Source organism: Lepus europaeus, chromosome 7 (genome assembly GCF_033115175.1).
Source record: "Lepus europaeus isolate LE1 chromosome 7, mLepTim1.pri, whole genome shotgun sequence".
Taxonomy (NCBI): domain Eukaryota; kingdom Metazoa; phylum Chordata; class Mammalia; order Lagomorpha; family Leporidae; genus Lepus; species Lepus europaeus.
In genome coordinates this window covers 7,746,387-7,759,807 of record NC_084833.1, presented here as the reverse complement: position 1 = coordinate 7,759,807, position 13,421 = coordinate 7,746,387, and the positions used below count along the sequence as shown (strand labels likewise).

General features: G+C 39.5%; 1 protein-coding gene across 2 annotated transcripts in view; it reads left to right on the top strand.

Annotated features, from left to right (window-relative positions):
* The first annotated feature begins 357 nt into the window (after positions 1 to 357).
* LOC133762925 (organic anion transporter 7-like) overlaps positions 358 to 13,421 on the top strand; it is a 33,089-nt gene continuing 20,025 nt past the window's right edge. Inside the window, exons 1-2 of one of the 2 annotated variants that reach the window (XM_062195958.1) lie at positions 358 to 1,278; positions 1,949 to 2,052. In XM_062195958.1, coding sequence (XP_062051942.1) covers positions 877 to 1,278; positions 1,949 to 2,052 — 506 coding nt within the window. In that variant the 5' untranslated portion in view covers positions 358 to 876. The remainder of the gene's footprint in view (positions 1,279 to 1,948; positions 2,053 to 13,421) is intronic. The other variant, XM_062195957.1, reaches the window with a different exon arrangement.

Genomic DNA, 13,421 nt, shown 5'->3' with positions numbered 1-13,421 from the left:
TCAGGGGGTAACTTAGGTGATACGTGAGTTATATCTCAAAAATGCTGACAAAATGAAATCCTGACGGAAGTTTTAGTGCTAATCAGGGTGACCTATTCTCCCAGATTTCCTCTCCAATTCCTTCATAACACACTGTGCACCTGCCATAGATATTTCTCCAAATACCAGAGTGTGGTTAATAATGTACCTTTCCCTTGTACAGCTGTGGCTCTAGAATTAGCCAAGAAAAGGTCTCACAAATGCTGTTTGAATGAACCAGTAGACCAGAGTCCAGGATAGCAACACCTCATCACTCTGCACCCAGCCCCTCTCTCTGAGCCACTCTTTTTCAGGGTGAGTTAGTTTGAGTTGACCTCAGGGAAAAGTCAATTAGCAGATGGAAGGATTGCATCATGCTCCATTTGCACTGATGCAACTCGGGACTGTTTTTATTAATTCTCCTTTTCAAAGTCAGGACTAAACAAATAAATCACTTCCTACAAGGAAAAAAAAAATTTTTTTAAGCCACATCTCACAGATCACGGCTTCTGGAAGGGCCTGCACGCTGCGCAGCGGGTGTATTCCAGTTTATTTACAAAGAATGCACAGATCAATGTCCAGTGACCTTGGGGCATTGCTGAGGACAGGATGTTAACAAAGTAGATTTTTAACAGATTTAATTGCAGGCAGTATCTCAGAAAAAAAAAATATTTCTCTCCGTGGCTTTAAAGAAAAGAGCTGCCTACCTGACCTGAAATGACAAAGATACCACAGTTGGTGGCCCTGCTGCAGAGGGGAAGGTGTCAAGGTCAACACCCCGCCGTGTGACTCATTTTCTCTGTCCCTCTGAACTTACCCAGCTACGTCTGCTGGATTGCGAATGGTCACTCAGCCCCAATGGCGTTTCAGGATCTCTTGGATCAAGTGGGCAGCTGGGGAAGATTCCAGATCCTGCAGATGATTTTCCTCATGATCTGCAATGTCGCGGTGTATCCTCACATCCTATTGGAGAACTTCACTGCCGCCGTCCCTGGGCATCGCTGCTGGGTCCCCCTCCTGGACAACCACACGGCCTCTGGCAATGACTCTGACATCCTCAGCCAAGACGCCCTCCTGAGAGTCTCCATCCCGCTGGACGCAAACCTGAGGCCAGAGAAGTGCCGTCGCTTCACCCATCCCCAGTGGCAGCTCCTTCATCTGAACGGGACCTCCCCGAGCACGAATGAGCCGGACACAGAGCCCTGTGTGGACGGCTGGGTGTACGACCACAACTCCTTCGTCTCCACCACCGTGATGCAGGTAGGAGGACCTGTTTTCTGTCGTGGGGGTGAGACCGGGGTGGTTGGAAATAACACATCATGAGCGTGCTGTGCAGGTGCCAGTTGTTCATCCCGTTAGCAACTCTGAATCGCTGCTCTCCTGACCTCAGGAGACTACACAGGTGAGAGACTGATGTATCCAAAAATGGCATGAACCGTGTCGTCATAGTAGTGGGGTTTTTTTGGTGGGGGCGGGGAGACAAAAGTTTATGTAATTACTTTATATAATTGCTTAAATATGCAAGATAGCAATGCTCAACTTCTGGTTGCAAATTACGTAGGAGAGACACTTAAAAATAAAAACCCCCTATGCCCAGCCTGCATCCCCACAACAGTCAGGTGAGAAAGTCCTGGCGTGAAATTCAGGCATCTGTATGTTTTTAAAAATCCCTAATGACCTCACTGCATGGTCAAGGTTGAAAATCAGTAAAACGGGAGTTATTAAAACCCATGTGTTTAGCAGAGGCTTGCAGGAGGAAGTTGGGTTTAAGCTAAGACCAGAACAAGAACAGTCACCAAGAGCTGAAAAGGGAAGCTGGGGTGGAAGATAGAGGGCAGACAGACTGAACTGGCAGCTCGGCTGACGGGGCTCTGATCTGGTCGCACTGCGAGTTTCTAAGCTCTGCTCTCCTGGCTTCCTCCTCTTACAGTGGGACCTGGTTTGTGACTCTCAGTCACTGAATTCAGTGTCTAAATTCCTATTCATGGCCGGAATGGTAGTGGGAAGCATCGTATTTGGCCATTTGACAGACAGGTGAGTGGTGCTAGTTTAGCAGTCCATTTGCTGTTGTGTGTTTTATTAAGCTTGTGGGTCAATCATCCACTATAAAATGCAAACCACAGATGGCCCTGTGCTGCAGCAAATTTGCTCCCCAGGAAGCTCCAAACACAAATGGAAAACTGCACTCAGCGTGGTGAGGGCTGCTTTCTGAAGTCTGAACACTGTGTACAGTGCGGGACACAAAATGACGTCTCTGAAATACTGGGGATATCTTAGAAGGCTTAGACAGACGGTACCACGGCGCTTAGTTTGGAAAGATGAGAAAGAGTTAATTATGGGAACAGAAAGAAGATGTTGTACCACTTGGAATTCAGCTTTTTGAAGATACCAATATGGAAAACAGGATGGCCAGTTGTGGACAGGGGTACCTCATTCAGTCTCTCCTGGACAGAGTACACTGAATGTTTGAGAATGGGCATCGTGTCTTAGTTGCACAGGTATGATGGGTAGACATTGCTGCAAAACCTGCTGGGTGCATTCCGAGATATCATTGGTGGTATGTTGGAAAGTGTATGGCGATAATCTTGACTTTTGCTTTCGCTGATCTTAGATTAATTTATTGAGCTTTTCACTACTGAGTATGATGTCAGTTATAACATTCTGGTAGATGTCCTCAATAAGGTTTCTTATACTTTCAGTTTTCTGAATGTTTTCCTCATGAAAAACTTAAATTTGATATATAGGGTGCTTTGGAAAATCATGTGTTTTAGTCAGATTTTCTGCTCTAATGAAATATCTTAGGCTGGGCAATTTATAAATAAAATAATTTTATTTCTCACATTTCTGGAGGTCGGGAAGTCCAACATCAAGGTCCCAGAAGTTCTGGTGTCTCGGGAGGGCTCCTTCTCTGCTCTACGGATGGCACTGCGCCCTCTCCTGGTGGAGGGGTAAACGCTGCTTCCTCACACCTCCTTTATAATGTCACTAATTACTGTCACTTTCTGAAGGTCCCACCTCTTCCTTCTGTCCGACATATGAATCTGAGGAAGACATTCAGACCATGATCACATGGTTCTGCTCTTCATGGAAGTAGCGTTCTCATTCATATATTCTAAGTTTGTTGTGGTGTATTACCTACTTGCTGCATTGACTACAAAGAGTAATGTTAAAATCACCCAGTCTGTCCAGTGGAATTTTCTATTCCTCCTTTAATTCTGTATTGCTTTACTTGATAACTTTTTAAAAATATTTCCGCCTATCACTCACCATTTATAAAAGTTAGTTCTAAATGCATTAAAGACCTACACGCGAGACCTGAAATTGTGAGGCCATTGGAAGAAAACCCAAGGACAACACTTCGGGACATTCATTAAATGGACGAGGATTTTCCTTAATCAGACCTCAAAAGCACAGGAAATGATTTTTTTTAAAAAATCAAATGAGATTTCATCCAACTAAAGAGCTTTGCACAGCAAAGGAAAAAACTAAAGAAACAATCTAAACCATGGAAGAAAATATCTACAAGCTATTCATATGACAAAGGGCTAGTATCCAGAATATATAAAGAACTCAAATAACTCCATAGCAAAAAAATCCAATTTTAAAAATGGACAATAAATCTAAACAGACATTGCTCAAAGAAAAACATACAAATGCCCAACAGGTAAATAAAAAAATGTTCATCAATGCTAATTATCAAGGAAATGTAAGTCAAAACTATAATGAGATATCAAAAATATAAAGAAGAGTTCAGTGAGACCACACCGAATTAACATTTTTTCATATGCAAAGTTTTTTGCTACATATGCAACATATACATACATATATATACATACATACTATTTTTCTTGAAAGTAGCAGCGAATATATTAATATAATATAAATAAGATTCATGACAAAGATCATAAAGGGAAAGAAGAAGGCTATATTATTATATAAATATAAGCTGTACTTTGGGAATTTATATTCATTAAATAAAAGTTTTTAAAAAGCAAAAAAAAAAGAGTGTAACTGCATGAACACAATATTTATAAATGTCTATATATCAAATAATATAGTATCCACACAAGTTTATATGTAGTTATTTATATATTTATACATATATAAATGAATATCCACAAATGAAAGAAAACATGTAGTATTTGTCTTTCTTTGTCTGATTTATTTCATTGAGCATAATAGTATATGGTTTCACCCATTTAATGCAAATGTCAGGGTTTCATTATTTTTTAATGCTGAATAATATTCCATTGTGTATATATACCATATTCCTTTATCCATTCATCCACTGATGAACATCCAGGTTGACTGTGTATCTCTGCTATTTCGAATTCGCTTTAATAAAAATGGGAATGCAGGCTTCTCTTTCATGTGTTTACTTCATTTCCTTTGGGTATATTCTCAGAAGTGGAACAGCTGAATCCTCTGGGAGATCTATTTTCAGCTTTTTGAGGAATCTCCAAACTGTTTTCCATAGTAGCTGTATTTATTTGCATTCCCACGAACAGAGTATTAGAGCTCCCTTTTCTCCACATGCTTGTCAGCATTTGTTATTTTCTGTTTTTTAGTTTTTTTTTTTTTTGATAATGGCTATTTTAACTGGACTGAACTGAGACTTCACTGTGGTTTTTATTTGCATGCCCTGATAGCTGATCATACTGAGCATTTTTTTCATGTGTTTATTGGCCATTTGTTTTCTTCTTTTGAAAAATGTCCATTCAGACCCTTTTCCCATTTGTGCATTGGATTGTTTGTTTTGCTGTCGAATTTCTTGAGCTCCTTATGTATTCTGGGTGCACAGTTTACAAATAGTTTCTCTCATTCTGTCCATTGTCTCTTCAACCTGTTGTTTCCTTTGCTGCAGAGAAGTTTCTTAGTTCAATATAATCCCATTTGTTAACTTTTGTTTTTATTGTCTTTGCTTTTGGAGTCTTATCCAAAAAAATATGTCCCTAATCCAATGTCTTGGAGAGTTGCTCCTATGTTTTCCTCTCATAGTTTCATAGTTTCAGATTTTAGATTTGGTTGCAAAAATCTTCAACAAAATAGTAACAAATCAAACCAAACAGCACACCAAAAAAATAAATAAATAAAAAATAATTCACTCAGTCTGACCAAGTGGAATTCATCCCAAGAATTACAGGGATGGGTCAACATATGCAAACCAACAAATATGATAAATCACATCAACACAATGAAGGATAAAATCATATTATCATCTCAACTGGTGCAGAGAAAGCATGTGATAAAATACAACATCCATTCATGGTTTTTAAAAAAGAAAATTGTGTACAAATAAGGTGTAAAAGGAACACACCTCAACATAATAGAGGATATATGTGATGAACCCATGGCCAACATCATATTAAATGGGGAAAGACCTAAAGCATTTACCCTAAGATCTGGAACCAGACAAGGATGTTCACCCTCATCATCCTCATTCAGTATGGTTCTACAAGTTTTAGCCAGAGCCATTAGGCAAGAGAAAGAAATCAAAGACACACAAATGGAAAGTCAAGTTATCCCTGTTTGCAAATGACACAGCTCCATCCGGATCTCCAACGTGGGTAGCAGGGGCCTAACTACCTGTGCCATCTTCTGTTGCTTACCCATGCACAGTAGCAGGGAGCTGGGAAGGAAGTGGAGCAGCTCAAACCAGTGCTCATATTGGATGCCAGCATGGCAGGCAGCAGCTTAGCTCACTGCACTTCAGTGCTGACCCCACCTTTTAATAACTTTTTAAATTTTTATTTTTAACTGATAAAAATTGTGCTTATTGATACAGTACTAAGTGATGTTTCTATACATGTATGTTATTTATTTGTAAATGTGTTTATATACATACAGCTTTGACATTTTAACATTATGATGTGTCCCTCCTTATCTCAACTAATTTGCTTATGGCTAACTCCATTTTATCTGATAGTAACACAGCCTTTCTACTCATATTCTTATGGCTTGCATGATACATATGCATCCTTTCATTTACTTTCCATTAACCAATGAATTATGCTCAAATTTGGATCTTTATTTTTAATTCACTCTGATATTCCCTATCATATTCTTTTTTAGTTTTTTATTTTTTATTTTGCTTAAGAGTCAAAGAGACAGGAAGAGAGACAGAGGCAGACAAAGAGCTGCCATGCACTGGTTTACCCTTCAAATGCCCCCAATGGCTGAGGGTAGGCCAGGGAAAAGCCAGGAGCTGGGAAACCAATCCATGTCTCCCATGGGATTAGCTTGAGCCATCACCTGCTGCGTCCCAGAGTATGCATGTTGACAAGAAGCTGGAATTAGGAGCAGAGCCAGTGCTCAAACCCAGGAACTCAGGTATAGGATGCAGTCATCCCAATTGACAACTTAGCCACTAGACCAAATGACTGTCCCTAATCCCTTCCTTTCAGTTGGATATTTTAGCACATTCACATGTGATGTAATTATTGATATCATTTTATGCTTTATTTGCCATCCTCGGTATTTTTTTTTCTGTTCTGCTTTTTCTCCATTGGAGAATAATTTGAACATTTGACCATTATAGCTTCATTTCCCTGTTGACCTGGTCTTAATTGTTTATAATTATAGTGGTTTCCTCAGAGATTACAATGTATATCATTAACTTTTCAAAGTTAAAAACATACTTTTGAAAGTAACAAAATGAAAAACTAAGAATCTCCAAGTAGATTCCTCTATAGAACTATTACAAAACAGTAAGTAAAACTGCTTAAACTAATGCTGTTGGTTCTGGAAAGCAGTCAAGGCACTACCTCAAACAAGTGAATGCCCATTTGAGGAAAGAGACATCCTCAAATTGACTTTTGTAAAAAGGAAAAGACATTGTGTGGCATTTTTACTCCTTCCTGCCACACCCCCATCTTTGCACATTAGCAATCCTGGTCTTACAGTGGCAGCTCAATTTCCAGTTTCCTTCCTCACACTGGGGAGAGCAGAGATCATATTTGTGATCATCGCATACATCCATGCTGCCTGCCTGTGAGATGTATGAAGGAATAACCTTAGGCATTCATTTATGCTTAAACTGAGTTGGATCCATTGTACACACTGTTCCCAAACGCTCCAAGGTGAATACAGACCCATAGACACCTAAGAGAAGAAATTTGGGGTGGAGATACACAGTATATATCTTCCGAGACCCAGAGGAGAAGCTTACGTGAGACTTTTTAGGAAATTAGGATATTCAAAAGGAGCTGAATATGTAGATTAATATAGATGACTGGGCAAGCACATGGTCAAAAAACCCAAGATCCTAAGTTTACACGTGAAGCTGACCCCTAGCCTCAGAGTAACATGAATTTAATATTTAAGGAGCGCCATAGTTAAAAAAAACTGATCTGCAAAAAAAAAAAAAAAAAATAGGGAGCTCCTAGCACTCAAGGAAATATGTGTCAAAACTGTACCTGAGAATTTTCTAAAGGAAAAATGACTTCGACGACCCCACAGGATGAAAAATAGAATAGTTTGATAAACATTCAAAAATTTAAAAAAAAAAAACAGAAATCCCTATAGATTTTGATGGAGAAAAGAATTCCAGAGTGTCCACGCAGTAACATTCAAATGCATAATTGTTTACAATGGCAAAAATTACAAATTATCAAAACAAATTAGGGGGTCGGTGCTGTGATGTAGTGGGTAAAGCCTCCGCCTCCAGTGCCAGCATCCCATATGGGTGTCGGTTCAAGTCCTGGCTGCTACACCTCTGATCCAGCTCTCTGCTATGGCCTGGGAAACAGTGGAAGATGGTCCAAATCCTTGGACCCCTGCACCCTCGTGGGAGGCCCAGAGGAAGCTCCTGGCTCTTGGATTCATATCAGCACAGCTCTGGCTGTTGCAGCGAACTGGGAAGTGAACCAGCAGATGGAAGACCTCTCTCTCTCTCTCTCTCTCTCTCTCTCTCTCTCTGCCTCTCCTTCTCTCCATGTAACTCTGACTTTCAAATAAATAAATAAATCTTTAAAAAAAAATTAGGGGTCAGCACTATGCCTTAGTAGGCTAAACCTCTGCCTCTGGTGCCAGCATCCCGTATGGGCATAGGTTCAAGCTCTGGCTACTCCACTTCTGATCCAGTTCTCTGCTTATGGCCTGAAAAGGCAGTGGAAGATGGCCAAGTGCTTGGGCCCCTGCTGCCATGTGAGAAACCCAGAAGAAGCTCCTGGCTCCTGGCTTCTGATGGGCCCAGCTCCAGCCATTGCAGCCGTTTGGGAAGTGAACCAGTAGATGGTAGACCGACCTCTCTCTCTCTCTCTTTCTCTCTCTCCCCTCCCTCCCTCTCTCTATCTGTAACTCTACCTCTCAAATAAATAAAATCTTTTTAAAAAGTGTGGACGTACACTAAGAAACATTATACTCAATATGTTGAAAATCAAAAATGGAGAGTCTTTAATGAAACCACAGAAGAGTGTTCTTTCAGATACAAAGAATGCTCAATATATTACTGACTGAATTTTCATCACAAAACATAAAACCAAACCATTTTCTTCCTTTCAGTAAGGGATCACTTTAAGATGTTACCTATGCTTCTTTAAATTCACATGTGTTTTACAAAATGTGACATTGTTTGTTGACATATACTTTAACTTATATTAATGTATTATTTCATCCTTTTTCTTTTACACAGTGACCACTATGTTCTTGAAATACATGCACATTTTGTGTTTACTGTTGGTTCATAGTTCTGTTTGCTACATGTGCTTCACAGAGAGGATGCATGAGAATGTTCCAGATCCTTCTTCTGGGAATGTGCAACCAGAAAACACTAAAAATTTTCCACCCAAACATCACTATATTTAACAACTTTATATATAAATATACAAGATATATTACATATATATATATATGATCTTTGTTTTGATAACCAGGTGTATAAATAATTGCTACTATATTATTTAAACAATTATAGTGCTTCTTCCTATAGATTCTTTCCCATTCTAACAGAAACACAAACTTAGGAATACAGTATATATTCTATTAATACTAATGCTATACAGGCCGGTGCCACAGCTCAATAGGCTTATCCTCTGCCTGCGGTGCCAGCACACTGGGTTCTAGTCCCGGTCGGGGCGCCGGATTCTGTCCCTGTTGCCCCTCTTCCAGGCCAGCTCTCTGCTATGGCCCAGGAGTGCAGTGGAGTATGGCCCAAGTGCTTGGGCCCTGCACCCCATGGGAGACCAGGAGAAGCACCTGGCTCCTGCCTTCGGATCAGCACGGTGTGCCGGCTGATGTGACTCTTGATGTTGATTTAACAATTTAACACTCTTGTTTATGACGTCAGTAATCTCCCTAGGCTCTAGTCATGAGTTGCCGAGGCTATGGAAGCCTTTAAGGTTTGCCGACTTTGATCTTATTCTGACAGGGTCATGGTCAAGGTGGAAGTTCTCTCCTCCCTTCAGAGAAAGGTACCTCCTAACTTGATGGCCCAGTTCTTTCCACTGGGATCACACTCGCTGAGATCCTTCATTTCTGTCTTCTTCTTTTTTTTTCCCAGAGTGTCTTGGCTTTCCATGCCTAAAATACTCTCATAGGCTCTTCAGCCAGATCCGAATGCCTTAAGGGCTGATTCTGAGGCCAGAGTGCTATTTAGGACATCTGCCATTCTATGAGTCTGCTGTTTCTCCCCCTTCCCATGTTGAATCCTTCTCTCCCTTTTTGTTTTTATCAGTTAGTATTAGCAGACACTTGTCTTGTTTGTGTGATCCCTTTGACTCTTAGATCTATCAGTGTGATCAATTGTGAACTGAAATTGATCACCTGGACTAATGAGATGGCATTGGTACATGCCACCTTGATGGGATTGTATTGGAATCCCCTGGCACGTTTCTAACTCCATCATTTGGGGCAAGTCCGATTGAGCATGCCCCAAATTGTACAACTCCTCCATCTCTTTTTCTCATTCTTATATTTAACCGGAATCACTTTTCAGTTAAGATTTAAACACCTAAGAATAATTGTGTGTTAATTACAGAGTTCAACCACTGGTACTAGAACAAAAAAAAATACTAAAATGGATAAAGTATTATATTGTACATCAACAGTCAGCACAAGATCTGATCAAGTCACTGTTTCTCATAGTGTCCATTTCACTTCCACAGGTTTCCCCTTTGGTGCTCAGTTAGTTGTCACCGATCAGGGAAAACAAATGATATTTGTCTCCTTGGGACTGGCTTAATTCACTCAGCATGATGTTTTCCAGATTTCTCCATCTTGTTGCAAATGACTGGATTTCATTGTTTTTGACTGCTGTATAGTATTCTATAGAGTACATGTCCCATAACTTCTTTATCCAGTCTATGGTTGATGGGCATTTGGGTTGGTTCCAGGTCTTAGCTATTGTGAATTGAGCTGCAATAAACATTAATGTGCAGATGGGGAAATAAGAATTCTTATTCCCTCTTTTTAAAGTGCTTTCCTTCATTTTTGTTTGTTTGAGAACAAGTTTTACAGTTAAATCTCATAATACAATTCACTGAGGACAGAGATCCGGCATGGAAAGTTAGGGCTCAGTGACTTCTTGTTAATTTAACAATTAACACTCTTTTGTATGACATCAGTGACCACCTGAGGCTCTTGACATGAGCTTCCTGGGCTATGGAAGCCTTTTGAATCCACAAACTCCATCAGTATTTAGAAAAGGCCATAAGCAAAGTAGAAGTTCTCTTCTCTCTTCAGAGAAAAATACATCCTTCTTCTTTGACAGCCACTTCTTTCCTCTGGAGTCTCACTCACAGACAGCCTTCATGTAGAACATTTTTTGCCACAGTGTCTTGGCTTGCCATGCCTGAAAAGCTCTCATGGGCTTCTCAGCCAGACCAGGATGACTTAAGGGCTGATTCTGAAATCAGAGTGCTACTTAAAGCAATTGTCATTCTATGAATCTGCTGTGTGGACAACTTCCCATGTTGCAACATTCTCAACTTTATAATTCTATTATTATTAGATCCTATTTATATGATCACTTTAACACTTAATCATATCTATATGTTCACTTTAACACTTAATATGATCACTTTAACACATAAGATGGCATTTTTACCACCCAGCTTAATGAGACCTGGGGTCCCATGGCAAGTTTTTAAACTGTACCCTTAGAAGTAAGTCCATGCTATCTATGCAGAACTATACAGCTTTACAGTTACAAACTTCCTTCTACTCTGTTATTCATACTCTTATTTTATTTTTTATGGAGCTCTCTTTTCAATTACTTTATACACATATGATTAACTCTATGTTAAGTAAAGAATTCAACAAATAGTATGAAGAAAAAAAACTGTTCCTGGACAGTCAAGACAAGGGCTGTTCAAGTCTTTCCTTCTCGAAGTGTCAATTTAACTTCTATAGATTATATTTTAGGTGCTCAATTAGTATTATCACAGATCATGGAGAACATATGGTATCCTGGTGTCCTCCAGGGATTGGCTTATTTCACTAAGTAAGATGTTGTCCAGTTTCATCCATTTTGTTGCAAATGGCCGGATTCTTTTTTACCATTTGTAGTATGCCATGCGTACATATCTCATAATTTCTTTATCCAGTCCTCAGTTGATGGGCATTTGGGTTGATCCATGTCTTAGCTATTATGAATTGAACTGCAATAAACATGGGGGTAAAGGTAACTTTTATTTACTGATTTCATTTCCCTTGGGTAAATTCCCAGGAGTGTGATGACTGGGTGATATGATAGGTCTATATTCAGATTTCTGAGATATCTCCACACTGTCTTCCATAGTGGCTTTACCAGTTTGCATTCCCACCAGCAGTGGATTAGGGTACCTATTTTCCCACATTCTCACCAGCATTTGTAGATTTCTCTATGAAAGCCATTCTAACAGGGGTGAGGTGAAACCTCCTTGTGGTTTTAATTTGCATTTTCCTGATGGCTAGTGATCCTGAACATTTTTTCATGTTTCTGTTGGCCATTTGGATGTCCTCTTTTGAAAAATGTCTGTTTAAGTCCTTTGCCCATTTCTTAACTGGGTTGTTTGTTTTGTTGTTGTTGAGTTTCTTGATATCCTTATATATTCTGGTTATTAATCCTTTATCAGTTGCAAGGTTTGCAAATAATTTCTCCCACTGTGTAGTTGCCTCTTCACTTTCATGAATGTTTCTCTTGCAGAGCAGAAGCTTATCAATTTGATGTAATCCATTTGTTAAATTTGGCTTTGATTGCCTGTGCCTCTGGGATCTTTTCCAATAACTCTTTTCTTGTACCAATGTCTTGCAAGGTTTCCCCAAAGTTCTCAAATAATTTGATGGTGTTGGGTCATAGATTCAGGTCTTTAATCCATGTTGAGTGGATTTTTGTGTAAGGTGTAAGGTAGAGTTCCTGCTTCATACTTCTGCATGTAGAAATCCAGTTTTCCCAGCACCATGTGTTGAAGAGGCTGTCCTTGCTCCAGGGATTGCTCCAGGGATAGCTCCTCGGTCAAATATAAATTGAATGTAGATGCTTGGATTGATTTCTGGCATTTCTATTCTGTTCCATTGGTCTGTCCATCTGTTTTTGTACCAGTGCCAGGCTGTTTTGATTGTAACTGCCTGTAGTATGTCTTGAAATCTGGTATTGTGATGCCTCCAGCTTTTTGTTGTGTAAGACTGCTTAAGCTATTCGAGGATTCCTATGTTTCCATATGAATTTCAGCATCATTTTTTCTAGATCTGAGAAGAATGTCTTTGGCATTTGATTGCTTTGAATCTGTAAATTGCTTTTATAAGAATGGACTTTTTGATGATATTGATTCTTCCAATCCATGAACATGGAAGATTTTTCCTTTTTTTTTTTTTTTTTTGTTTGTTTGTTTCTTCTTCTGTTTCTTTCTTTAATGCTTTGTAATTCTCATCATAGAGATCTTTGGCATCCTTGCTTAAATTTATTCCTAGATATTTGATTCTTTTTGTAGCTACTGTGAATAGGATTGATCTTACAAGTTCATTCTCAGCCTTGACATCAAGTGTATACAAAGGCTGTTGGTTTTTATGTGTTGATTTTATATCCTACTATTTTACCAAACTCTTCTATGAGTTCCAATAGTCATGTTGTCTTCCTTATTCTCATTTCTTGAATTGGTGTGTTTCTATTCAGCATTTGTGGAGATACTCTTTTTTTTCTTTGTTCTTTCACTGTGGCAGCTTTTATCTTTGTACTACACATCTGTAGATTAGTGGACTGTCTGCTTTCAGTGAATGTCTATAGGCATGGGTGTGGGTGGAGAGCTCTGTTCAGTTCTCCAGGGTGAAGGGCGTATCTAAGGTGACACACCCAGGTTTGGAGTGGTAAAACTCCTCCATTTTTTTAATCATAGGGGAGGTTTATTCTGCTCAGCTAAGCTCCTCTCCTCAAAGGAGACCAGTGCCTTAGTACTATCTTCTGTGAGTATAATATTTGTCCGTTCTGC